Source organism: Lissotriton vulgaris, chromosome 3_1 (assembly GCF_964263255.1).
Source record: "Lissotriton vulgaris chromosome 3_1, aLisVul1.2, whole genome shotgun sequence".
In the NCBI taxonomy this organism is placed as follows: domain Eukaryota; kingdom Metazoa; phylum Chordata; class Amphibia; order Caudata; family Salamandridae; genus Lissotriton; species Lissotriton vulgaris.
This window is the reverse complement of record NC_141689.1, coordinates 103,976,977-104,003,826: the sequence shown is the minus strand read 5'-3', so window position 1 is coordinate 104,003,826 and position 26,850 is coordinate 103,976,977. Positions and strand designations below refer to the sequence as shown.

At 48.6% G+C, this 26,850-nt stretch overlaps 1 protein-coding gene across 1 annotated transcript in view; it reads left to right on the top strand.

Annotated features, from left to right (window-relative positions):
* Positions 1 to 26,850, top strand: part of LOC147726038 (PC-esterase domain-containing protein 1A-like) — a 207,012-nt gene that overhangs the window by 127,924 nt on the left and 52,238 nt on the right. Inside the window, exon 6 of the mRNA XM_086960152.1 lies at positions 18,741 to 18,812. Within this exon, the coding sequence (XP_086816278.1) occupies positions 18,741 to 18,812 (72 nt within the window). The remainder of the gene's footprint in view (positions 1 to 18,740; positions 18,813 to 26,850) is intronic.

The following is a 26,850-nucleotide window of genomic DNA, read 5'->3' as shown; positions in this document are numbered from 1 at the left end:
ATCTTCAGTCAGATTCGTCAACCGGCGGCAAACTTATTCCAAATAGAATTTCGAGATTTATCATTGAAAAAAATCCTAACTATAACTACCTACTGGCGACTGCCAGTAGGATGGAATATATATATATATATATATATATATATATATATATATATATATATATATATATATATATATATATATATATAATCTCCATCCTACTGGCAGTCGCCAGTAGGTAGTTATAGTTAGGATTTTTGATTATATATATATATATCTAATCAAATCAAACACTTCTCTCTCAGGCAGAAGAACGAAGGACACAACCGGGTTTCACTGGGGTTAAAAGCTGCTTTAATCAATGGTATTCGGCAGAACGGTTTCAGCGTCTTGCTTTCTTCAGCGCCAGCAGTCTTTTGCAAGGCTTCCTCACACACCTATTTTCACGGTGTAGCCCCGCCTCCCTTTTGGAATGCGGCTCACCTGCACCTGACTTTTCTTCATGCAGCTTCAATACCGGGGACTACCAGTCCCACAATGCTGTATAACGACGTCCCGTACTTGTGGGAAACCGTGACAAAATTATAGTTCACTCGCCATGTCTCCTTCTCTCGCCCACTGAATTCTTGCAGGCACCAGTTGGAGACGCCACTTTGGCAATAGCTTCTCATTGAGAAGTCCCAACCCGCCGTTTTCACAGCAGCCCCGGTGCGTTGCAATTTTCAATGGTGGGTCACAAATTTCTCCGATACCTCGGTTACCTCAGACACAATGTTCCCATGTTCTGTGATCTGCTTTTTTGAGAGGGTCCTCGTTGCGCACCACAGGCAGGGCGTTAACATCAAATCAAACACTTCTACATTAGCACAACAAAGGGTTCTTCTGAGATCAGTCCCGTTGTCAGTTGGCGCATTGCCGGCAGAGCCCAAGCCGGTAAATAATTTTATAAAGTTCAACAGTCCAGAAAAATGCGCACTCAGAGTTAGAGTTGATAATCAACAGTTTATTCCATGATATCGCTACGCGTTTCGACACCCGGCGGTGTCTTGATCACACGATACATTGCGTTGTCATAGACGTGCATAAATAAAGTTTAGTCCTAAACATAGAAGAGGTACTGCATTACATACTGTTCAGTCAGTAAAACATAGTCGCCATCTTGGAACAGGTTAAGAACTGTAATACTCCTTACATTCTGTTCTGTACACAGAATAAACCTGTGAACCCTATTATTGCTGTAGAAAGTAAACCACATTCGTAGGTTTCATGATTTACTGAATTTAACCAGCAAAGTGAAAAGGTGCGACCGGAGGTCCAGAGACAAAGTACACAAATCAAGGATCGGAATAAGGATGTCTCTAAGACTTCTACCTTTACGGTAGGTTATAGAGGGTCTTTCACCTATGGTAGGGCCTATGATGTTGTCTGCTTGAAGGATTTTCCAATTGTCAACCACCATTTTACCCACTTTCCTTGAATCTTCATTAAAAGTGGTAATCACTCTGGTGACAGGTTCAGTTTCAAGAGTTTTTGGTTTGGTCTCAAGAGTACTTTCCCTTGATCTCTTTTACTTTGTTAACAGCTTTCTTCAGAACCCACTCGGGATACCCACGTTCACGGAACTTGTTGAGCATATTAGTTTTTTCCGTCTCGTAGAGACTGTCATTGCTGCAATTCCGTTTTGCTCGCAAGAGTTCACCGTAAGGTATACTCCACTTAAGGCTGTCAGGATGAGCACTGTTAGCATGTAGGAGACTGTTACTAGATGTCTCCTTTCTGTGCAGTATTGTCGTAAGACGACCTTCCTGTACCATGACCTTGGTGTCAAGAAATTCTATGCTAGTAGTGCTCATACTGAGAGTGAGTTTGATATTAACCACATGGCTGCTAGGCGTTTTCCCGTCCTGCGCTGAAATATGCAGGATGCCACTATTCATGACGAGCTGGCCTTGTCATCCGCCCACGGCAGGTAAGCACCATGACGAGCCCAGCTCGTCATTAGCTTCGAAGGGGTTATAGGGGTTCAGGTTCAGTTTAGTTACAAAGTCTCTGGCTTCTTGTTCCGACCCACTCCATATTACAAACCAATCATCTGTGTAGCGCATCCATGCCCTTACTTTGCTAAATTCTGCTGTGAGGTTGGTATCATTACGAATCTCTTCTTCCCATTTACCAAGAAAAAGATTCGCTAGGCTTGGCGCAAAGCTAGAACCCTTGGCCGTGCCACGCACCTGCTTGTAGAGATCACAATTAAACATGGAGATATTGTTGTTTAAGCATATCTTCATCATATCTACAAGCATGTGTGTGTGCCCCAAGTATGCTATGTCTCTACCTTTCATAAAGGGCAGGCATGCACTGATTCCTTGTTCATGATCTATGATGGTATAAAGTGCTCACATCCATCGTGATGAGTGTGAGCCCCTCTTCCCATGACATGTTGGCAATTTTATTTAGAAAGTCTTTGGTGTCAATGTGAGAGGGGAGTGTGGCAACATATTCTCTGAGAAAATGGTCTATGTATCTGGAGACATTTTCATTTACACTCCCCAGGGATGACACAATGGGTCTTCCCGGGGGTTTTCGAAGATCTTTGTGCACCTTGGGTAAAAGGTATAAGATGGGTAACTTCGGGTAATCTTTCTTAAGAAAACAGTGTTCGAGGCATGTGGGCTGTGCATAGATCGCCGCCTAGTGTTGGCTACCTCAATCTAAATCCTAAATCTTCGACGACGTTTTCGTCTTCTTCTAATACTTCTTCGTCTTCATACTCTGAGTCATGGCCCAAAACCGGATCTGAGAGTTCTTCCCGATCCTCTAGATCAACGACCTCTTCGTCTTCGGTCCCGAAGATGTTTTCTGGAACAGGCGCTGATCTCTGTGACTCCAATCGAGCCGCGCGTCGAATCCGAAGAGTTTTCTTCGACCTGAACCGGGCACAGGCCATACAGTTGGCTTCGTTGTGATCCGGGGATAGGCACTTGCTGCACACCGGGTGGACATCGATGTGCGGGTATTTTGCATTACAAAGTGGACACCGTTTGAATGGGCTTCTTTCCATCGTAGATCGGGTCGAATGTGGAAGAAAACCCGTCTGATTCCTCGATGACCTCTCGAAGTAAAGTTATCGGTACCGAACGAAACAATACCGACGCTGTCGGAAGCCTTTTGGCTTCGTAGAAAATTTTCTTAATTTGAGCTAAGATCGTAACATCCGAACCCAATGGCGGAAAAAAACCATCTGAGGATGGAGAGGATGCCCATGTGCACTATAGTCCAGGGGAGGAGCCACCTATCTTGTGATACTTCGAAGACTCTTCCAGGACAACAATGTGGAATCATCCGGACCCAACACTAGGCGGCGATATATGTACAGATATGAATGTCAGCAGCCCTACATGCCAAGAACAGATGCATACTGGTAAGTAGCATATTCAATTCATGCCATGTAAGTAGACCTTCATTCTGCCATTTAGCGAGATTTTCCCAGGTGCTAGTGATACTCTGATTATATTCAATGGTGTTGCTTTTGCAATAGTAGTTGGCATCATCAAGTTGTTTATACGCTTCTTCAGTGTACATTTCTCTTCCCCATAAAACAATATTTCCCACTTTATCAGATGGTCTGATGATGATAGTCTCATCACCTGCTAGGGAGATGATCAGGTCCCGTTGGGATTTGGACAAATTAAAGTAGTGTTTGTTTCTACTTCCTGTATTGTGTTTGTTTAGTCAATGCCTTAGTGATAACCTCATGGAATGTATCGATACTATCATGAGGCATGGTCGGATAAAATACAGATTTGGGTTTAAAATGTGTACAAGCTGCCCTATCAAAGGAGATATTACTTTGGTCTCGTATCCCCCCCTTCTTCTGCATTCCTCATGGGTACATCGCTCAGCTCGTACACAGTTTGAAGTGTTTCATTATCACCCACAACCAATTGTATTGTATTATAGTTTTCACTTTCCATTTTCAACTATCACTTTTTGTAGAGTGCATATGGAGTGATTGAAAGATAAGTGAACCTAAAGGGAATTATATATTTGACTACTATGTCTAAGTGATTGTACATTGCCTTGATCGTGATATACACTGCTTTATTATGGTGCAGTGCGTCTCTTACTTCAACAACAAGAAATTATTCGAGCAAGAGAGATTAGATGGCCTTCTGAATTGCTTGCAAGACCAATCAGTTGCAAGGAGTGTTTTCTTCCACCACACCCAGGATAAACATTGGATTTTTGATTGTCTTCCTCTTGGTATGGTGCCACCTGGAGAGGAAAATTCTGGGGAAGCAAATTCACATGAATTTACACTAGAACACATGGCACATCATCATTGGCAGTTCACTTCAATGTACTGAAGTAAGTACAGGATGAGCACGGTGTTGCGCCAGCTCTAGATTTAGCTTTGTAACTAACTGTAAACTTTGCCACGGTCTCCTCTGTCATCGTCGGTAATAAGGTAGAAGCTTCGGTTCTAGCAATTCAACAGAAGTTAGAATCTGTCCCAATTCAAGACTGTAATTGGGAACTACAAAAAATAATTGCTGATGTCTACACCTTTGTGGGCCGTGATTTAAAACCTAAATGTGACTCTGAGGATTCACTTAAAGCGTAATCTACAATGGAAGGAAAAAAGCAGCAGCGGGAGAAAAAAAAAGACTGATTGGATCACCCTTATTGCGGTAATCTGATATGGGTGGTTATAATCTGAGGGCTCGCGATTAGATTAAAAATTCTAAACCTTATCAGGATTCTGATAACCACTCTTCATGTTCTTTTAGGACACATGCAGTAAACAAACCTATAGAGGCAGTTAATCAAAGAAAATAGGAGATTTAGTTAGAAAGGTGAAGCCAGACGCAAGATTGACGTCAGCACAAAAGAAAAGAGATAGGATCGCGCTCCAATTAAAAAGATGTAAGTGGAACTACTTTCTAAAAAAAATGCTGATATTACTACAAATACTCCTGAAGACCAGGACCTAGTTAAGGGCACTTTTAGACAGCGTGGCAGAAGTCACAATACTGCATCAAACATTTCAGAAGTTTCAGGATGTGAATACACCTGATGGAAACATAAGCGTTGAAATTCCAGATAAATGTATAATCCTCCTAATAAGGTTCATAACGTAAACATACAAATTGAGGCGGACATGCCACACACCATTATGATTATGGTGTCATTTTAGCTGATGGAGACTGGCTTCCAGTCTTTGTTTTGGAAACACATTTAGGGGAGGAAATTGTCAGGGTGGCCTTCTCTTGCACAGTGCCTGAAGATATCGGAGAACTTCCCACCGGTGAATGGGCTATACAGAAACAAAGTGGAGTGGGATAAAGATTCAGTTCCACAAATTAATACTTTAAGCAGTGAGCCCCAAGCACAGGCTCCGTACTCTTTGAAACCAGAAGTCAAGAATTAAAATAATAATGGATCAACTACAGTATCCAGTCACAATGACACTTTGTCTTTCTTCCATGAACACTCCACTTTTTCCCATCACTAAACCTGAATGTTCTTTTAAGATAGTCTTGCACTATAGGAATCGGAATTCCCATCCACGAACATACTCGGTACAGAATGCGCATAGCACAGGCTTTAATGACTAACCTGGTGCAAAAAAAACCCATAAAATTACACTGGATATTTCCATTGGGTTTTTTATTCAAAAGTATAACATTTGAAAGCGAATATCTAACCTCTTTAGTCTTGACGGGGCACAGTTGTCATTCTGCCACTTGCCTGTGGCCTATAAAAACAGTTGCCTTGTTTTCATCGCGCGTTATTGAAATCTTACAACCAGATATCGAGGTATTATCATATATTAAAAATCTCTTTTTCACAGATGATGATCTAGACTTATACCTGACCAGAGTGGACAGGGTGGTAACGTTATTACCTAACCTTCCACCGGTGTAAAGATCACCTACCTGACAGTGACAATCTTAGAATCCAAGTCATACGACGAGGGAAAGAGTCTAGCGCCCTTTTTTTTTTTACCCTTAACTGCATCCATGCTAGGATTCTTTGACTTTAGGCAGACCTATTAACTCTGCTGAAGATGTGGCCCACGTTTTTAGCAAAACTGTAGACTGATCTGTACATTGATATCTATGAGCTCTGCAAGTAGACATGTTCGGCACTAAATATTTACAGACTAGGGATAACCATACCAACCTAGTTGTCAGCGTCATACACAGTCCCTATGATTATACCTATGTGACTTACAATGAGGGATAGAATGTTCCCATATCGTCAAGCTCCATTTGTATTTATTAGCAGAAGCACGTTTTGCTTCTATCGAAATAATTATTGTGGCTCTTCAGTCGACGGATATGAAGGAATGCTGTCTGATTTTCCTGCTGTTTCCAGCGATGTGTCCAGGCAGCTGCTGGCCAATCTGAAATCTGGCTCGCCACTCGACCCCTGTCCCGCCAAATTTTTGGCTGGGATGGCGGAGGTGGTGAACCCGCTGGTTAATCCCATCCTCAACGCCTCTTTGAGGGAGGGGAGGGTCCCTAGCTCTTGGAAAAGAGCGATGGTGATCCCCCTCCTAAAGAAACCGGGTCTTGACGCCGAGGCTCTGGCCAATTATAGGCCAATTTCACTTCTTCCGGCCCTCACGAAGATCACGGAAAAACACGTCCACGGTGTCCTGTCGCGCTTTTTGGAAGCTAACAATCTGCTCCACCCATCCCAATCCGGTTTCCGTCCTAACTTTAGTACGGAAACGGCATTGTTAGAGGTCACTGAGATCATCAGGGAGACTCTGGATGTCGGCGGGAGGGCCATGCTGGTCATGTTAGATCTATCGGCGGCCTTCGACACCGTCCCCCATAAGGCGCTCTTAGCGAGGCTTTATGACATCGGCCTTAGGGGGACGGCGCTCAGGTGGTTTACATCCTTCCTTGAAGGCCGCCGCCAGACGGTCTGGGTTTCCCAGAGCTCTGCCGAGATGCCGCCATTGGGAGTTGGGGTTCCACAGGGTTCTGTGTTGAGCCCCACGTTATTTAACATCTTTATGTCCCCTTTGGCGGCCTTGGTGGAAGCATATGGGGCCCAGATCGTCTCCTACGCCGACGACACGCAACTCCTCTTCACTTGCGGGAAAGACCAGGAGTTCGATGGAGGAAGAACTCGGGACTGTCTTACATTGGTCTTTGACTGGTTCCAACGGAACAGTCTAAGGGCCAATTCTAGCAAGTCCGAGGTTCTGTTTTTTGGTTGCGTTGTCGATCCGGAGTGGCAGCATTGGTGGCCGTCCGACATGAGCCCTCCTGCAGTCTTCGTTGGTGGCTAAAAATCTGGGTGTCAAGCTGGACAACCAGCTGTCGCTGCGAACACATATTCTGGGTCTGGCGGGCACCTGTTATGGAATTTTGAAAATGCTCCGTAAATTCCTGCCCCTGCTGTCTGAGGAGCACAGGCGTATTACTGTGCAGGCTCTTGTCGGCTCTAGGCTAGACTATGCTAATGCCCTCTTCCTTGGCCTCCCTGATTACCTAGTTCAGCGCCTACAGGTGGTACAGAACTCTGCCGCCCGGGCTATCTTTGGCTTGCGTAGACGAGCCCGAGCTTCCGGGCTGCTACAGGCATTACACTGGCTGCCTATCCGGAAGCGGATCCAGTTTAAGTCCCTGACTCTGATGCATAAAGCCCTGTTTGGATCAGGGGCCGGATACCTGCGGCGGAGACTGGCCTTCTATCGACCAGTCCGCTCCTTGCGCTCGGAATCCCTTTACAAAGCGGTGGTCCCTCGGGTGAGGAAGGCCCGTATGGGAAGACGCTCTTTCAGCTGCAAAGCTCCACAGCTGTGGAACTCGCTTCCTCTTTCGCTGCGCAGCACTGCCAATTTGTTCCAGTTCAGGAAAAGCTTGAAGACTTGGCTTTTTAATCTTTAGGCTGTTCTTATTGTTTCAGTTTCAGTTCTTTTTCTTTTTCTTATTTTTCTACTGTGTTGTGTTATTTTTATTCTGAGCTGCAGGTGGAAAGCGCCGGGACACTCTTTTTGAGTAGCCGTGCGCTATACAAGAGCGCTATAACATAACATAACATAACAATGCCATTTGGCGCAGGGAGAACGCCTGATTGTTGCTTCTCCCGTACCAACGCTAGAGGCAGCCTCCAAATGCTCGTGCCCTACACCTGTGGCTGGTGCATTGGGCCTTTTCCTTAAGTACCGTGGATGCAAAGATTCAGAACAGTCTTTAGATTTGTGCACAAGTTTTTCTGCAATATGCACAACATGCCGCGCCTACCAGAGTATATCCTACACAGATGGCTACTCAACTAGCAGTAGGAACAAAATACAAGTCCAAGGCATGTGTGCTGTAGATACACATGCTTTACATACTGCTGCCATCTAGTGTTAGATCCGGATGTTTGCAAGTTTTTTGTGTTCGAAAAAGTCTTTTCCAGTTACAAGGTAAAGTGAGACCGTCTTTTGGAGATCAATCAATCAATCAAACATTTGTATAGCACACTACTCACCCGGAGGGTCTCAAGGCGCTAGGGGAGGGGGGTCCGCTACTGCTTGAACAGCCAAGTCTTGAGCTGCTTCCTGAAGGCGAGGTGGTCCTGGGTCAGGCGGAGGTGGGTCGGGAGGGAGTTCCAAGTCTTGGCGGCGAGGTAGGAGAAGGACCGTCCCCCTGTGGTGGCTCTTCGGATGCGGGGGAAGCGGCGAGAGCGTGGCCGGTCGATCGAAGCTGGCGTTTGGGAGCTTAGAAGTTGAGGCGGCTGTTGAGGTATCCTGGGCCTTGGTTGTGCAGGGCATTGTGTGCGTGGGTGAGGAGACGGAAGGTGATTCTCTTGTTGACCGGGAGCCAGTGCAGGTCTCTCAGGTGTCCGGAGATGTGGTTGCGCCGGGGGATGTCCAGGATGAGTCGTGCTGAGGCGTTCTGGATCCGCTGGAGTCTCTTCTGGAGTTTGGCAGTGGTTCCGGCGTAGAGGGAGGTGCCGTAGTCCAGTCGGCTGGTGACGAGGGCCTGGGTGACCGTCTTCCTGGTCTCGGTGGGGATCCACCTGAAGATCTTGCGTAGCATGCGTAGGACGTTGAAGCACGCCGAGGAGACGGCGTTGACTTGTCTGGTCATGGCGAGGGAGGGGTCCAGGATGAAGCCCAGGTTGCGTGCGTGGTCTGTTTTGGGTGCGCTGCCTAGGGCGGGGGGCCACCAGGAGTCGTCCCAGGCGGAGGGTGAGGATCCCAGGATGAGGACTTCCGTCTTGTCAGAGTTCAGTTTCAGGCGGCTGTTCTTCATCCATTCGGCTACCTCTTTCATCCCTTCGTGTAGGTTGGCTCTGGCGGTGGCGGGGTCGTTGGTGAGGGAGAGGTTCAGCTGGGTGTCGTTGGCGTAGGAGATGATGTTGAGGTTGTGTTGGCGTGCGATGGTTGCGAGGGGGCTCATGTAGACGTTGAAGAGGGTTGGGCTGAGCGAGGAGCCTTGAGGAACCCCGCAGATGACTTCGGTGGCTTCTGATCTAAACGGGGGGAGGCGGACTCTCTGTGTCCTTCCAGCGAGGAAGGAGGAGATCCACTCCAGTGCCTTCTCCTGGATTCCGACGTTGCTGAGGCGCTGTGCTAGGGTACGGTGGCAGACAGTGTCTAAGGCCGCGGAGAGGTCTAGGAGGATGAGGGCCGCTGTTTCTCCGTTGTCGAGCAGGGCTCGGATGTCATCGGTTGCTGCGATCAGGGCGGTCTCGGTGCTGTGGTTGGCCCGGAAGCCAGACTGCAAGAGGTCGAGGGATCCGTTCGTCTCGAGGAAGACGGCCAGCTGCTTGTTGACGGTCTTCTCGGTGACTTTTGCGGGAAACTGGAGCAGCGAGATGGGTCGGTAGTTCTTGAGGTCGGTGGGGTCGGCTGAAGGCTTCTTTAGTAGGGCGCTGAGTTCGGCGTGCTTCCAGCTCTCTGGGAAGGTAGCGGTGTTGAAGGAGGTGTTGATGATGTCCCGCAGGTGGTGTGCGATGGCAGCTTCGGCCTTGTTGAAGACGTGGTGAGGGCAAGGGTCGGTCAGAGATCCGGAGTGGATGGAGTTCATCGTGCGGATGGTGTCTTCGGTGCTGATCAGGGTCCAGGCGCGAAGGGTGGTGGTGGGGGGCGGTGGTTCGGTCGTGGCGTGCGTCAGTTGAGTGCTGAAGCTGTTGTGTATGTCCGCGATCTTGTTGTGGAAGTAGGAGGCGAGGGAGTTGCAGAGGTCTTGCGAAGGGGCGATGTTGAAGAGTTCCTTGCTGTTGTGTGCGTTGTTGTCCAGTCGTTCCTTGAATGCAGTTTTCTTGGTGGTGTGGATCAGTTGGTGGTGTTTTCGGGTGGCGAGCTTCAGGGCAGTCATGTTGTCCGGTGTTGGGTCTCTGCGCCAGGCTTTCTCAAGGGCTCTGCAGTCCTTCTTGGAGCTCTTGAGTTCGTCGGTGAACCATGGGGCTTTCTTGCTGCCGGGTCTGCTAGGCGGGGTCCTCAGAGGGGCGAGATCGTCTGCGCAGGTTGGTGGCCGCTTGGCTGGGGTTTGTTGTGCTGGTGGGTGGGTTCTTGCTCAGGGAAGTTGCGAGCTGGTCGGCTGTGATCTTGTTCCAGCTTCTGCGTGCAACCTGTTGCTGTTGGTGGTGGATCGTGGTCCTTTTGAAGCTGAAGTGGACGCAGCTGTGGTCCGTCCAGTGGAGTCCGGTGGCGTGGCTGAAGGCGATGTCCTTGCTGGATGAGAAGACGGGGTCGAGTGTGTGTCCGGCGTAGTGGGTGGGGATGGTCACCAGTTGCTTGAGTCCGAGGTTAGCGAGGTTGTCCAGCAGGTTGGTGGTGTTGCGGTCGTTGTTGTTCTCCAGGTGGAAGTTGAGGTCCCCGAGGAGGATGTAGTCAGCGGAGGGGAGGGCATGCAGGCTGACTAAGTCTGCGATGTCCTCGCTGAATTGTGTGCGTGGTCCCGGGGGTCTGTAGATGAGGGTGCCTCTGAGGGTGGTCTTGGGGTTGATGTGAATCTGGAAGTGCAGGTGCTCGGCGGGTGCGAGGGTGTCGTCGGTGTTGGTCGTGATGCGGATGGAGTTCCTGTGGATGATGGCGATGCCTCCTCCTGTCTGGTTGATGCGGTCCCTCCGGATGATCTTGTAGCCGTCCGGGATGGCGATGGCGATGTCGGGCGCTGAGGAGGCGTTCATCCAGGTTTCCGTGAAGAAGGCGACGTCTGGGGCTGTAGTATCGAGCAGGTTCCAGAGTTCGACGGCGTGTCTGTGGACGGATCGGGTGTTGAGCAGGATGCACTTCAGGTGGCTGCTGCTGTTGCTCGTCGAGGTCTTACGCACTGCTGGAGTGGTGCAGGTCCGGATGCAGGTGAACTTGCAGGAGTTGCAGCAGAAGGGTCCGTGGGTGCGTCTCTGGGTGGCTCGGTAGCAACCCGGGAATCGGCCGGTGTTGAGTGCGTTGAGTTCGTTGGCGCTGTAGGTCCGGCGGGTGGGCTGGTGTCTGCGGAGGGCAGGGGTCCTGGCACTGGGCGCGGACTTCGGCGCACAATCGGCGGGCCCGCTGCGTGTACGCGTGGTCGCCATATATGGTGAAGTGGGAGGGAGGGCGGAGCTGCTGGGAGGCGGGAGCAGGGAGGGCCCAGAAGGCAGGGGGGGGGCGTGGCCGTGAGCAAGGCGGCGGGAAGCGGAGAGCGGGGCGGGAGTCACAGGGGCAGAGCGAGGTGATCGGCGCAGGGGGAGAAAAAGAAAATCATTAACACTCACACCGTAGAACAGGAAACCAAGGACGGGGCACACAAGTCCAGCAAACAACAAGCAGGAAAACGGCAGCAAGGCGAAAAGAGGGGCACACAAGAACAGCAATCAGCAAGGCGACAGGGACGGGAGATACAGCGGGGGGAGGCGGAGTCCACGGGGCGGGCTCAGCGAGGCTGAGGGCGGCAGCTTGAGGGAGTAGCACACGCTACAGCTGGTGGCCGTGCGGCGCGGGAGTGTCCTGCAAACAGGTAGAGATAATGTGCATGCTCTCAAATCAGTCGGTCTTATGACCACTTTCTTTAAAATGGATTGATATCCCTTCCTCAAACGGCAGGACTCACTCAGACGGTGCCATGACTGCAAGAAGCTGTTGTCGGTCACCTTTTCTGTTAAGTGTGGTGGTGGTGCTTGGTCTCCAGCCATTAATGTTGTGGTAGAAATATTCGCTTAGGCACCCAAAGGTGATTTGGGAGGAGGCCGCAAATATCCATGTTGCTGTGCACAAGAAGTAACAGTCTAAGCACAGATACGACCTAAAGTGTCAGGCCTGCATGTGAATAGTCCACTCCCTGTTCAAAGTCTTCTTGTAATGCTAAGTATAGACATGCTCAAGAAGGCCAAGTGACATTCGTCCCTATCTCCCCATGGAACCACAGGGGTCTCCAGTCGGACTTCTGTCTGCAGACCTGGCCCAGTGCCATCTGAACCCTCGGTACACACTACTCTGCAAATACAGTGTACGGTACATTTACTCACACAGCAATATATTTGCCAGAAAATGCCTCATTTCTAGTGGTAGTTTGGAGGGCAGCTGATTCACTAGTATTTTTCAATTGCACATAATTGAGACTCAATCAATCATGACACTGGTATAGCACGCTACTCACCCGGAAGGGTCTCAAGGCGCTTGGGGAAGGGGTCCGCTACTTCTCGAACAGCCAGGTCTTCAGTTGCTTCCTGAAGGAGAGGTGGTCCTGGGTCAGCCGAAGGTGGATGGGGAGGGAGTTCCATGTCTTGGCCGCCAGGTAGGAGAAGGATCTGCCTCCGGCGGTGGCTCTTCGGATGCGTGGTACGGCGGCGAGGGTGAGGCTGGCAGACCGTAGCTGGCGGGTGGGTGTGTGGAAGGTCAGGCGGTCGTTGAGGTACTTGGGGGCCCAGGTCGTGGAGAGACTTGTGTGCGTGGGTGAGGAGCCTGAACGTGATCCTCTTGCTGACAGGGAGCCAGTGCAGGTCCCTCAGGTAGCCGGAGATGTGGTTGCGTCGGGGGATGTCCAGGATGAGTCGGGCGGAGGCGTTCTGGATGCTTTGGAGTCTTTTCTGTAGCTTGGCTGTGGTTCCGGCGTAGAGGGTATTTCCGTAGTCCAGTCGGCTGGTGACGAGGGCCTGGGTGACTGTCTTCCTGGTTTCGGTCGGGATCCATCTGAAGATCTTGCGGAGGTTGTGAAAGCATGAAGAGGAGACGGCGTTGACTTGTCTGGTCATCGAGAGGAAGGAGTCTAGGATGAATCCCAGGTTGCGTGCGTGGTCTGTAGGCTTGGAGGCGGTGCCCAGGGCTGGGGGCCACCAGGAGTCGTCCCAGGCGGAGGGTGATGGTCCCAGGATGAGGACTTCCGTCTTGTCTGAGTTCAGTTTCAGGCAGCTGTTCTTCATCCACTCGGCGACGTCTTTCATCCCTTCGTGGAGGCTGGTTCTGGCGGTGTCGGGATCTCTGGTGAGGGAGAAGATCAGCTGGGTGTCGTCGGCGTAGGAGATGATATTGAGGTTGTGTTGGCGTGCGATGGTGGCGAGAGGTCTCATGTAGACGTTGAAGAGGGTGGGGCTGAGTGATGATCCTTGCGGGACGCCGCAGATGACTTCAGTGGCCTCTGATCGAAACCGGGGGGGAGGCGGACTCTGTGTTCTTCCGGCGAGGAACGAGATGATCCACTTCAGTGCCTTCCCTTGGATGCCGATGTTGCTGAGGCGTTGGACTAGAGTGCGGTGGCAGACAGTGTCAAACGCTGCAGAGAGGTCCAGGAGGATGAGTGCCGCTGTTTCCCCGTTGTCGAGCAGGGCTCGGATGTCGTCGGTGGCTGCGATGAGGGCGGTCTCGGTGCTGTGGTTGGCTCTGAAACCGGACTGCGAGGGGTCGAGGGATCCATTTGTCTAGAGGAAGGCGGCAAGTTGTCTGTTGGCGATCTTCTCTATGACTTTGGCAGGAAAAGGGAGGAGCGAGATGGGGCGGAAGTTTTTTAGGTCGGTGGGGTCCGCTGTTGGTTTCTTCAGTAGGGCGCTGAGCTCGGCGTGCTTCCAGCTCTCCGGGAAGGTGGCGGTGTCGAAGGAGGTGTTGATGACATCTCGGAGTTGGGGTGCGATGGTGGAGTCGGCCTTGTTGAAGACGTGGTGGGGGCAGGGATCAGTCGGGGATCCGGAGTGGATGGTGTTCATAGCGCGGGCTGTGTCTTCGGTGGTCACCGTGGTCCAGGTGCGGAGGGTGGCAGTGGGGTGTGTTGGTTTGACAGTTGGGTGCGTGGATGGTGCGCCGAAGCTGTGGTAGATGTCGGCAATCTTGCGGTGGAAGAATGAGGCGAGGGAGTCGCAGAGATCTTGTGAAGGGGTGATGTCGATGTTGCCGGTGCTGGGGTTGGAGAACTCCTTAACGATGCTGAAGAGTTCCTTGCTGTCGTGGGCGTTGTTGTCCAGTCGGTCCTTAAGTGATTTCTTCTTGGTGGTGAGGATGAGCTGGTGGTGCTTGTGGGTCGCGAGTTTGAGGGCGGTCATGTTGTCAGTGGTCCGGTCGAGGAGCCAGGCTTTCTCGAGGGTGCGGCAGGTCTTCTTGGAGTCCTTGAGTTAGTCGGTGAACCAGGGGGCCTTCTTGCTTCTGGGTTTGCTAGGAGGGTTCTTCAGTGGTGCGAGGTCGTCGGCGCAGGCGGTCAGCCACTGCGTGGAGTTTCGGGCTGCTTCGTTGGGGTCCGATGTGCTGGCAGGTAGGTTCTGGCTTAGGGAGGTGGTGAGCTGGTAGGCGGTGATCTTGCTCCAGCTTCTGTGAGGAGCCTGGTGGGGGTGGTGGTGGGTTGTGGTTCTTCTGAAGCTGAAGTGGACGCAGCTGTGGTCGGTCAAGTGAAGTCCGGTGGAGTGGCTGAAGGCAATGTGCTTGCTGGATGAGAAGACGGGATCAAGTGTGTGGCCGGCGTAGTGGGTGGGGGTGTTGACCAGTTGCTTGAGTCCGATGTTGTCCAGCAGGGTGACTGTGTTGCGGTCCTTGCTGTTCTCCAGGTGGAAGTTGAGGTCCCCTAGGAGGATGTAGTCGGCGGAGGGGAGGGCGTGTGGGCTGATGAAGTCTGTGATGTCTTCGCTGAATTGTGCGCATGGTCCCGGGGGTATGTAGATGAGGGTGCCTCTGAGGGTCATCTTTGGGTTGGTGTGAATCTGGAAGTGGAGGTGTTCGGCGGCGGTGAAGGTGTTGTCAGCGTCGGTCGTGATGCGGATGGTGTTCTTGTGGACGACGGCGATTCCTCCTCCGGTCTGGTTGACGCGGTCCCTCCTGATGATCTTGTATCCATCCGGGATGGCGATGGCGATGTCGGGGGCTGAGGAGGCATTCATCCATGTTTCAGTGAGGAAGGCGATGTCTGGTGAGGTTGTGTCGAGCAGGTTCCAGAGTTTGACGGCGTGTCTGGACGGAGCGGGTGTTGAACAGGATGCACTTGAGGTCGCTGCTGGAGTTTGGCTTGGCGGGTGTGGTGCCTGTTCGGAGGCAGGTGAACTTGCAGGTTGTGCAGGTGAAGGGTCCATGGAAACGTTTTGGGGCGGCCGTGCAGCAGGTGGGCCTCCGGCCGGTGTTGAGGGCGGCGGCGTTGTAGGTTTGTCGGGTCGTCTTGCGTCGGTGGGGGCCAGGGGTCCTGGTGCTGGGCGCGGTCCAGGCGCAGACGGGCTTGCCTTTGACGCACAATCGGCGCGCCCGCTGCGCGTGACTGCTGCGCGTACGTGTGGTCGCCATTTATGGTGAAGTGGGAGGGAGGGGGGAGCAGCTGGGAGCGGGGAGGGCACAAAACAAAAAGGGGGCATGTCCGCTTGGACGGCAGCCGGGAGCGGGGCGGGCAGGCACAGGGGGAATGGGTAACAGAAAACAAAACCTAATACAGCGACGTGCAAGGGGACAACAGGGACAACAGTTGAGAGGCAAATAATAACAATTAGGAAGAAAAATGATTATTCAGGCACACGCAAATACGGCGGAGGGGCAGGGATCAGCGAGGCAGGCACAACGAGGCGGCGGGCAGCAGCGAGGCGGGGGCACACACACAGCTGGTGGCCGTGCGGCGCATGTGTGTCCTGAAAACAGGTCACACTCACCTGCGCTGCGCGGTCGCCATTTATGGCCAAGTGGGAGGGAGGGAGGAGCAGCTGGGAGGCGGGAGCGGAGTTGGCACAACACAAAAAGGGGGGCGTGTCCGCTTGGACGGCGGCGTGAAGCGGGGCGGGCAGGCACAGGGTGACTGGGTAACAGAAAATAAAACCTAATACAGCGACGTGCAAGGGGACAACAGGGACAACAGTTGAGAGGCAAATAAAAACAAATAGGAAGAAAAAAGATTATTCAGGCACACGCAAATACGGCGGAGGGGCAGGGATCAGCGAGGCAGGCACAACGAGGCTGCGGGCAGCAGCGAGGCGGGGGCACACACAGCTGGTGGCCGTGCGGCGCGGGGGTGTCCTGAGAACTGGTCAAGCAGGCCATACCTCTAAGACTAGTGTTGACTGGTCTTTTTCAACCAGAGCCAATTTCATCTGAGCAATTACTGAATGACAGTGAAGCCCTTTGATGTCTGTATGGTGACTTAGTCCATCCCATGTTTGTGGCTTCCAGTCAGCTGACCTGAGACTAGGTGACACAGCCGGCCCCTTGTGACCCAGACTTCCTAACCAGTCTACACCGGAAAGACTGATAGTTGCGTTATCTAGTTTAGGTGTCAACCAGTCCAAATTCCATTTTATTCGGTCTCCTGACAGAGCAATTTAAAGAATTGACGCCTTCAGAAGCAGATGTTTATTCAACTAGTTTAGCCCTCTGATCCGTTTATGTGGCTGTGAGGTATGGCCAGCGAGATCTACCAGTTCTGCCCAGGACCTTGAAACCTCTTTGGCACAGACAATGAATGATGGTCCATATGCTTCAAAGTTTGTGCTGCAGGCTGGCCTGAACTCTACTGATTACAAAAGTGGAGCTATTGGCACTAGTATCATGCTCAGACAGCACACTTTGATAAGAGCAACTGGGTGTTCAGGGGTTGTGCAAGCGTGCTAGATGGACAGGGTCTTTTGCTGCAGTCCATTTAATTAAAATATCGGTTATCTCTACAATGAAGTTTAGAGGCTGCTCCTAGGGGCTAGCGTACAAAGCCTGCAGTTAGCAAGTCTCTTTATGTTTTCCCTCACAGGCCTGTGCCTGACTGTTGGGAGCCAAAATGGGAACTTTCCTACAAAGTGGGAGATTATCATTCGCCTCCACTGCTGACAAAGTCAACCTGAAAGGTGGCCCTCCTATTTAGATGCTCTTAGCTCACTGCTTAACCCTCCTGCGATCTCAGACGTATTCAACATCTTGCGATCTTCTACCTTCAAAGATGCAGTGCAAGCTGTTATCACATCTAGCCCTGATTTATCTGGGAGGGGTCCAAAATATCTGATCAGGAGATTTCAGCCTAAAATGCAGCGGCCTACCTGTTTTTTTTAGCGTCCCACGCTGACCACCCGTTTCCTCTCTGCTCCATAAACATCCTGCCCTTCCTGTACATAAATACAATTTAAAGCTGGGGTTGTTGGATACAAGGTCAGAATAAAATGAGGCACTACTTTTTTCTGTAATCTTTCAACCCTGTGTTCCTGCACGGATTCTTCAGTCTTCTTTGGCCAATTGATGATCACGCCTTGTTTTGTCACGGCCTGCTGTAGCTGCATAGAGAACTACCTGCCAAGTTCTGGAACAATAGATCTTCAAGATGCTCCAACAGTGGTTAATTTTTGCAAGACCCTTAAAACTTGGCTATTCAATATGCTTTCGTTCAGGCTTCTCCAACGAACTTTTCAGATGACTGAGAAAATCACTCACATGCTTGGGATTCTCATCAGTGAGCTAAAGAGGAGTACCTTCATTCGGGCTGTTCTTGACACTGCAGCATTCCAGGATTTTCCTCTGCCTCCGCCAGTTTGCCGACATTTAGGATTTGAATCTGATGTGTCTGGCTCAATCCTGGATCTCTGTGAGGACATTTTAGAGATTTCTTGGACTGTCTATCATACCAATCGCGAATGGTTTATGCAGGCCTTGTAGTGGATCCTTTCGGCTTCAATGGGCCAGCATGCTTTTCCTTCTCCATCCTGATCTGCGCAGGGTCTCCTGTAGTGGGAGTTAGATGTGTCAGGGTGTTCTTAACCCAGGTTTCTTTGAGTAGCGTGTGTAGTTTTTTTTTTCCTACCTACTGACCTGATGTGCTATGAACTTCATTGCTCTTTGCATCACATCCGTAGCTTTACTGCATTGTATTTTCTCCTAAGAAGGGTGAATATGTGGAAGAGCCTGCACACTGGAAGATCAAATCAATTCACACAGGTCTGCGACCGTGTTAGTCTGGTGTTTTAAGTGGTAGCAGTTACAGACCAGGAGGGAATCCTCTACTATCAAATTGTTTGCATTTGTTTATCTGTTGTTGATTAACTGGACAGTTACTGTGCACTCAGCATGCTCCGATTTCAGGTAAATTGACATTGGGCTGTCCTGATGTGATTATTTAGTTAACACTAGCAAATGTGTTTATCTTTCCTCTTGAAAGCCTCCTAAACAATAATTGGGAAAATGCACCATATTGAACTACTGTGGCTGAAGCGCAATACTGCGTGATATGTCATGCGTTTCTTTCATTGTGCAAGTGGAGGTGGCTGACTTGGGATCTCTAAAGGTGATATGTATACTTTCAATTCCTATTCTGTGTAACCCGTTGTTATCTGTGTAGATTATTTGGCACAGCAACAAACCCAAACTCTTATCTAAGTTTGCTTTCTCCACTCTCCAGACTCCTGCTGGACTGAAAGCATCGACGATGCGCTTAGGTGGTGTGATGATGGCTTTCCAGACCCAAGCAGTGGTAAGAATTGTTTTTGTGAGCGAAACGTGGGTGGTTCACGCACGTATTGGGCGTTAGTTCTATTTCCTGCACATGGAATGCCAAGTGAATGTGAAATCAGTACTCTGTGCATGCTATAGTGTTTTCAGGTGGTATGCCACTCCCACCAATGCCAACTCTGTCCCCTGTTACTAAAAAGAAAATGTTGTGGAGGAAAAGGCTTGTTCTAAAGCGTGTGAAATGTATACAATTAACATTTATTTCGGGAGTGTTTTTATGATGGGTGGTTGAGGTGCTTCAGGATACTTTTCGATGATAATAAATGTTTATTACGTCAATGAACATCCATAAGATATGAAACTAGTGTTACAAGTAAGTAACGTTCCCTTCTTAGTTTCAACTTGCGCCTGATGTTTGGAACATAATCGGATGGCCAGTGGCAGCATAGGGCAGCGGTTCCATTGTGTATCCGATTCAGAGTAGTGCCTTTAAACGCGGGTGCACTCTTTTCGTCCTGCCCTTAGACCCTCCACTTTGTGAACCCTGCAAACCATCTCCGTTTAAATCTTGTGTTCCTATCCTTCCCTGACTAGGGACTTCTCCTTGGTAAATCCTGGCGGTACATTTGTGGTGTGGGGATATCGCACCTCTTGAAGCAACTGTTAAAATTCGAAACCTGGGTGAACATGGCAGTTCTGTTCCTCCACATGTCCTCATGCTTCCAGCTCTCCTCCCTATTTGCTGGAGTGCAATTGATGTGTCTACTGAATTCTTGTTTTGCTCATGTTTATAGCTGGGGCTCTACATTTTAATGGCCCAATCTTCTGTTAGGAGATTTTTGTTTTGTGTGCGTTATGTTTGTAATGCTGTCAAAATAAACCATTTTTTACTTCAGGTTTGTGGTTATGTTCAGGTGCAACTTGCAAGGAAGTTAAAGGTAAGTAGTTATATAGTCATGCATGCTAGTAAGCTTGGTTCTTTTTGTTTATTCTGCAAACATCAAAGGACTGGGCAAGTCTGAAGTGGTCTTTCTGAAGGATTGCCTTAGCACTGTCTGTCTGTACCTTCCCAATCAGTCTATCAATGAGGTTATAACCTCAGCACAACTTAAATGCCTTACAACATAGTTTTACCACGACATAGACCATCCCTCAGGTCCACAGTGGGTTACTAAACCGAGTATTCCCAAAGAGATTTTATCCTGCTAGAACATACTCATAGGCGTAGAATGCCCTTGCTTCAAGCACCTGAAAATAAAATAAGAGCTCTTCCAAGTCTTGGGATGGTGAGGAATTTAGGGAAAGAAGCAGTTTGGCAACCTGAAAATACTGTTCAGAAGCCAACATAAGCTCAAAACACAATCCCTTCTGGTGAGGTGGGTGCTCATATCGTGATCCACTAGTTAATGAGGACATCTCCCACTACCCAACTGATGACTTTACTCATGACTCCATTCCGGGTTGGTGGGTCACTCCTTAAGTGAGTTTTCAGCTCTTATTAGCCTCGTTCATTCAACCCATTTATGTCGGACTCGCTTAACATCTGCGATTTGCCCCACGTATTAAGACTGTAGTCTATCTCTGTAGAGTCACTGAAGTTTGTCGTGAAAAGTTCTATCTTGGTGGTAGTCTCCAATTTCTTGGAAGTAGTCATTGTTTGTTGAGCAGACATTGGCTCTCTTTCCCCTCTGTGATCATGTCAGTTGACTCTTTCGTGGAACATTCTTCACCCTCTAGGCCCCTCGTTTGGGACTTTCTTGATCCCCATCGCACTGGTTACAGTGCACTGTTTTGGGAAAAACGCTTATTTTATTTGTTCAGAATAGGAGATGTTGTAGTCTTTGAGGGTATTGAACTTGACCTGCACTCTATGATGCTATATTCACCTCACATGGCCAGTTGGACATTCTTTTGCGGGACATTGTAGTGAAAATAGTTTTTAAGACTTGCAAAAAAAGAAAATGTGGTCACCATTGTTGTGAAGGTGGTCAACATCAAATCTGTATTAAAATGTTATGGATACTTCGTTAACATGCATATCTACATTTTGAATACACATGTGGAGCAGTACTTTTTCTTTTCAATTATCTATGTGTGTTACTCTTTTATGGTACGGTGCCTTAGGGAGGAAAAAACAGGGTTTCAAGCCTTTCCCGAAAGCCATTAGGGTTCTGGCATACTCTTAATGAAAGCAGTAAGTTGTTCCAGCATGGAGCTGCTCTGAATGGAATGGCATGAGGACCACCAATTATAGCTTTCCAAAATTTTGGAATGCAGAGAAGATGTACTGTTGAGGATCGCAGAGCCTTAAATTGTATGTAGAGTTTAAATTTCTTTTGGAAAAAATGAGGGCCAATCTTATAAGCTGATCTTAACATAATGCTTGGTGCCTTTCAAAGAATTCGCTCTGGCACAGGAAGCTATGTAACTCAGCAAAGGCCTGCGAAGTAGAAGAGAATCTGTCAAGCTAAGGCTAATTTAGCCGTACCTAGGCTGTGATCTACATGTTGCATGATATCTTCTAGAGACATCTAGCCGCAGATTCCTTAACTTAGAATATCCCTAGGCTTCAGACTGGATCCAGAAATTCTTTGCAGCACTTCTGTGTGCCAGGGGACGGCGCTACACGACCCTTCCCTGACGTCCACGTACGTAACGTCAGCCAGGTCATATAAGTCCCTCCTGGCGCACTGACTCCCCCATTGATGAGCTGTTATCCCCTCCGCGGAGGGCTACAGAGGCTGGTGCGGCTTTTTTTATGAGTGGTCTCATTGGCCACCCGCATTTTAAACATGCAACCCCCTTTGTCTGTGGACCCCTTGCTTGAGGTCCTTCACCGTGGGTCTGGGAATGTGGAGCCACTTCTGGCCTTCGAGGCTTCCCTATATGATGCCCTTTTGGGTACCTGGGTCTGGCCTGCTTCAGGTGACCCGGAGGCTCGTTCAGTTTTGCACCGCCACGGTCCTGCTCCACATGATCCTGTTTGTCTTTTTGTGCATCCTGATGTGCAGGGGGTTGTTAGATTGCCTTTCCTTCCCTGCCCCCTGAAACACTTCCTCCTTCTCGGGAGTCCAGACTGCTCGAGTCATGGGGAAGGAACTTCCTTGCATCCACTAGGGCAGCCCTACGTTCCTTAAATACAGTATGTGTTTTGGCTCGGGCTACCTCTGCCCTTTGGGACTCTGCAGAGTCTTTGCTTTCTGCCTTCTCTGAAGGTGCTCGCGTTTATCTCCTTCACCTCAGAGATGGCCGCAACCTTGCCGAATTCACAATCCACTCAACCTTAGATACTGCCGGTTCTTTGGGCCGAGCTATGACTGGCTCTGTTGCCTTAAGGCATCACGCTTGGTTGCGAGATAGCATCTTCCCTGAAAATATCCAGGAGCGACTGGTTCTTACCCTTTGATGGGGTTTTGCTGATTGATGCTCACGCCGAGTCGGCGGTTCACCGGCTCCTTGCGGGCTTTTGTCCTCCCACTTAGGTCTTCTTAGTCTTCTCTTCCGTGGTGGTACTGTTTTATTTCGCATCCTTTAGATGTGCTCTGTGTTTAATATGGGTAGTGAGCTTTACGTCTTCCTTTTGCTGTAGTCAAGGGTGATTACCCTTTTATTGGCATCCCTTGGATGTGTTTTGCTTTGAGCTGCCTAATGGCCTGCTGTGGCAGTGTTCCACAGGTTGCTGTGTCTGGTCCTCTGACTGTGGTATTGAGCTGATGGTACAGCTCAGTAATGTCTTACGGCTCGGACGTCATGTTCCCTGGTTCAGTCTGTTACTGCGCTCCTTTGGCTTGGCTTATTACCCTAAGAGGTGTTCCCCGTTGTTTCGAGTATGCATACTCCATGTGGGGGACTTGTATGCTATTATATAGCTTTGCTTATCTCACCGGGGCCTGGAGATCCTGTGGGCTCCTTGTCTCACCTGGTGGTCCGTTGTACGATGTTCTATGTTTTTTCCTGTTGCATCTGCTTACGCCATGGTCAACCACCTCCTTGGGAAGTTTCATGGTGTCCTCTTCAAAAACGGCTCCTACCTGCCCTTACTGTACTAGGTATGATCCTGTATGGACATGTTCTTGCTCCTGGCTAGTTCTGTCTCTACACAATTTTATGTTTATACATTTCTGTATACATGTCGGTTGCCTTGGTATTCCTCTTCCTACGTCGCCACCTCTTTTCGAGGATGCGAGGTCTGGACCAATATCTCCCTGTATGGGGGAGCTTTTCTGAGTTGTTGCAAGTTGCCCATAGGTTACTCCTTGCGTCTGCTTACTGGAGTGATGTCCCAATGAGCCATATGCTCCCATTTGGTGTCGACGCTGTACGTGTCTTTTCTAGGGTTTTGGTCTTGGATTCTGAGACTCTTCCCACCATACGTTCAACTTGGCATATTTGGCCACTTCCCAGGACGGCTCTTCTGATCGCAGTGGTCCTTGACTACTGCCTGCAAGTCTATATTGTGGTTGCTTCTCTCTTTGGCTTCATACTGCCCAGTTGGGCAATCTTATGCTTCTTGTGTAAGCCACTTTAAGGTCTCTTTGGCCGTTACTTGCTGCATGTTGCTACCTGCTTCCGCTGGTTTAGAATTCATGCTAATTGCCCCTAATTACCCTTCTTAGGGATTGTGTGTGCACTTGGCATGTTTATTGTCTCACCGGCTATTCCCAACGCAGTGCTCCGGTTCTAGCTCTTGCCTTTGGGCTCTTGACGCCGGCTCCTTCGGCTTTCGTCTATGATCTGGTCTGTTAGGCTCTTGTTGCCTCTCCAAGTTCATTTCGAGCTTCGGTTGAGGTACTTTCGTCCTCCATTAAGCAGAGTGGTTTTTCTCTCTCTCTCTGCTCTGGTATAGGGCCCATGCCATTCTACCTGTCGTTATTATACGAGTAGGGTGTAGCGTCATTCTGGCGTTTTTAGGATATCTTCTATCCTGTTATTTTTGCACTTTAAGCTGCTTGGGTGGCTGCCTGGCTATTCCCTCACAGCTTTCCCGCTTTATCCGCCACTCTGTTGCTAGATCGGATGCTTGGCGCTCTGTTGTACTGTTGCAGACCCACCTCCCCTTTCGGATATGGCTGTGGTATCTATTCTAAGTTAAGGAATCTGTGGCTAGATGTCTCTATCAGATGTAAGAGTTACTTACCTTCGGTAACAATGTATCTGGTAGAGACATTGTCTAGCTGCAGATTCCTTAACACCTACCCAGCTTCCCCGTTCTGCGAGAACCTTAAAGGGTGGTGTTCTCCACTGACCTCTTCAGTTGCCATTGGGTTAGCTCTCCCAGGAGTTCAATTGTGGCTCCCCTCTGAGTGTTTCCATATACGGTTAACCTCTGCTGAGGGGCTTCTTCCTGTAATATGGCACTAGGAGATTAGTTTTCCTCTCCAGTTACCTTCCCTTCCTTCAGTCTTTCTATTGCTTCGGGCCCTGGTCTCCTCTTGGTCGAACTCTTGGGGGTCGGTTGTGCACTGGTTCCAACCTTCCCTATTATATGGGAAATGCCAGATCCTTCCTACGGTGCACTGTTCTTCTGTGCTCTATTTTTCTTAAACGACACAGTTCTACAAGGCAATATCAGTCTATTTCGGTCTGTTGCGATGCTCTTCCCTTGTTGCACTCCGGGAAGGGTCTTCGCTTAGCCTGTGTGTTTTTTTTCTTAGTTTTTCTCTTATATGTAGGCAGTGTCTAATTCAGCCTTTTTATGATTGTGTTTTCATACCTCACACACGGTTCCCATACTTTCACAGTTTTTTGTTGGTGCCACGGAAAAGTTTCTCCAAAGAAAACTGACGTCAGCGCGCCGGGAGAGACTTAAATCACCTCGCTGATGTCACGTACATGGAGGACGACAGGGAGGGGTCATGTGGCGCCATCCCCCGGTGCGCAGAGTTGCTGCAGCAAAACATTTCCGGATCCAGTCTGACGCCTGGGGATATTTTAAGTTAAGATATCTGCGGCTAGACAACGTCTCTACCAGATACATCGTTACCGAAGGTAAGTAACTCGTTCATTTGTGTCACAAGACCTGGCGATATTTGGTATTTTTTATTTTCTCCGGACTCTTACAACAACAAGGTGCTGAAAACCTTTTTAAAAACCTATAACTTGCAAAAATGTAAGGAAGACAAAGTGCACACGGCAATTAAAATGAGTAGGTATTTAAAGGTGCTATTGCTGCTTATGCTAAAATACATTCCATTACATTGAGATTGCGTTAATATATTGCTTACTCCCCGTAACTAGGTATTAAAGCACTTAAGTTTGTATTTGATGAATTGCTTAGTTGCATGCATTGAAGTGTGCTTTTAAAGATGTTGCAAGTAATGTTTAATAGCGCCTTTAAGTACATTTTTTGCAATTTCTATCTTTACACACGTCTTTTTTAACATTTCCCTAACTACACAAACTTACAGCTTGCACAACTGTTTTTTTTTTTTTTTTTTACACAACACACTGACTTCACTTATTTATATGTGCATTTTCTAATATTACTCTACCTCTATATATTTAATACGCACTGAATTGTTTTTGTGGCAGCACACTTGGAGAAATTAGCTTTTAATGAACTTTTCCCAGTTGTTTAAAATGTACATATGAGCCATTAAAAACATGTTTAATTGCACATTTACCTAATTTTGGACACTTTTATTAGTTACACGCTTATTTTCAAACATTTAACTTAAGCTTAGTTATTTTTCAGGCACCACTCACAGCTATATTGTTACTATTTTGCGTACTTCTTTCAACCAGTTTGTTACGCTTAACTTAAAATATGTTGCTCTACCACCATTAAATCAGTTGAATGACAAATGCCTGTCTAGACTGCAAGCACTGATAAACTCTACGATGAGATCTGTTTCCACGGAAACGCGTTCCTGCTTTTAACACGGTTTCTTTAATTATTGTTCACGATCTTGTCTTGCTCCATGAATGCCCAAGACCTCAAATGTGTGCTAAGTACTCTCTATACTACAGTGAATTTAGAGGATGCTCTGTAGCCAATATGTGGTAACATCAAGTAAAGTCCTTCCTTTCACCAATTGCAAAAAATTGTCGTTTAAATTATATCACAAATACACAAACATTAGGGATTTCTTATGCTATTTTACAATATGTGAACAACACTATACAACATTGTTTTTTTATGCAGAATGGTTTTCTAAAAAGTTGTCCTTCCACCGGTATTTTAATTCTTCACATATACAACAGTGTATTTGGCAATTGGAAATCATTCACTACTAAGGTGCCTTTCTTTCTTTTGCTCTATATATATATATATATATATATATATATATATATATATATATATATATATATATATATATATATATATAACCTACTGGCGTTTCGCCAGTAGGTATATATAGTTAGGATTTTTTGTCTATGGGACTTTTGAAAATTCTATGTCTAATAACTTTGGCGTTTGTGGACGGAATCGGCTGAAATTTTCAGGAAAATGGCACATTTTGTTTCTGAGCAGCCCCTGAAAATTTGGGGGGGGGTTTCGTCAAGGGGGGGCCGAGAAAAAAGGGGGGTCCCAAAACGCGTTTTTCCCATGTTAATTTCCATAGGGCCTTTGGCCTCACTTTTAGCTCAAACGGCTGAATGGATTTGCACGAAACTTGGCAAAATTGTAGGGACTGTTAGCCCGATGTGCCTTTGCTAGGTCTCAATATATGTGCTCCAGTGGATTTTGAGAAATTAACGTTCAAAACAAGATATATATCTGTAACAGCGCTCCGGGCTGCGCTCCGGTCCGCTTACTTTTCGCGAAACGGAACTTTGCGATGCGAAGCTGATTGGCTCCCCGGTGTCTGTCAACATTCTAAACAGTCCTGAGCGGCCGCCATCTTATCTCTCGGTAGGATCGAGAGAGAAGAAGAGGTGAAAAACGAAGGGGGAATTTAATGAAAGGGGGCAAGGTATACCCCTCTTGACCCCCTAGGAATGTTGTTGGGGTTATTAAAGGGTCCCGTGGGGAAAATAAAAAAAAAAAAATTCACGGTAGAAGCGCTTCACGGGCTGCGAACTGGGCCGCAAACTGGTAGCGAAACGGGAATTCACCG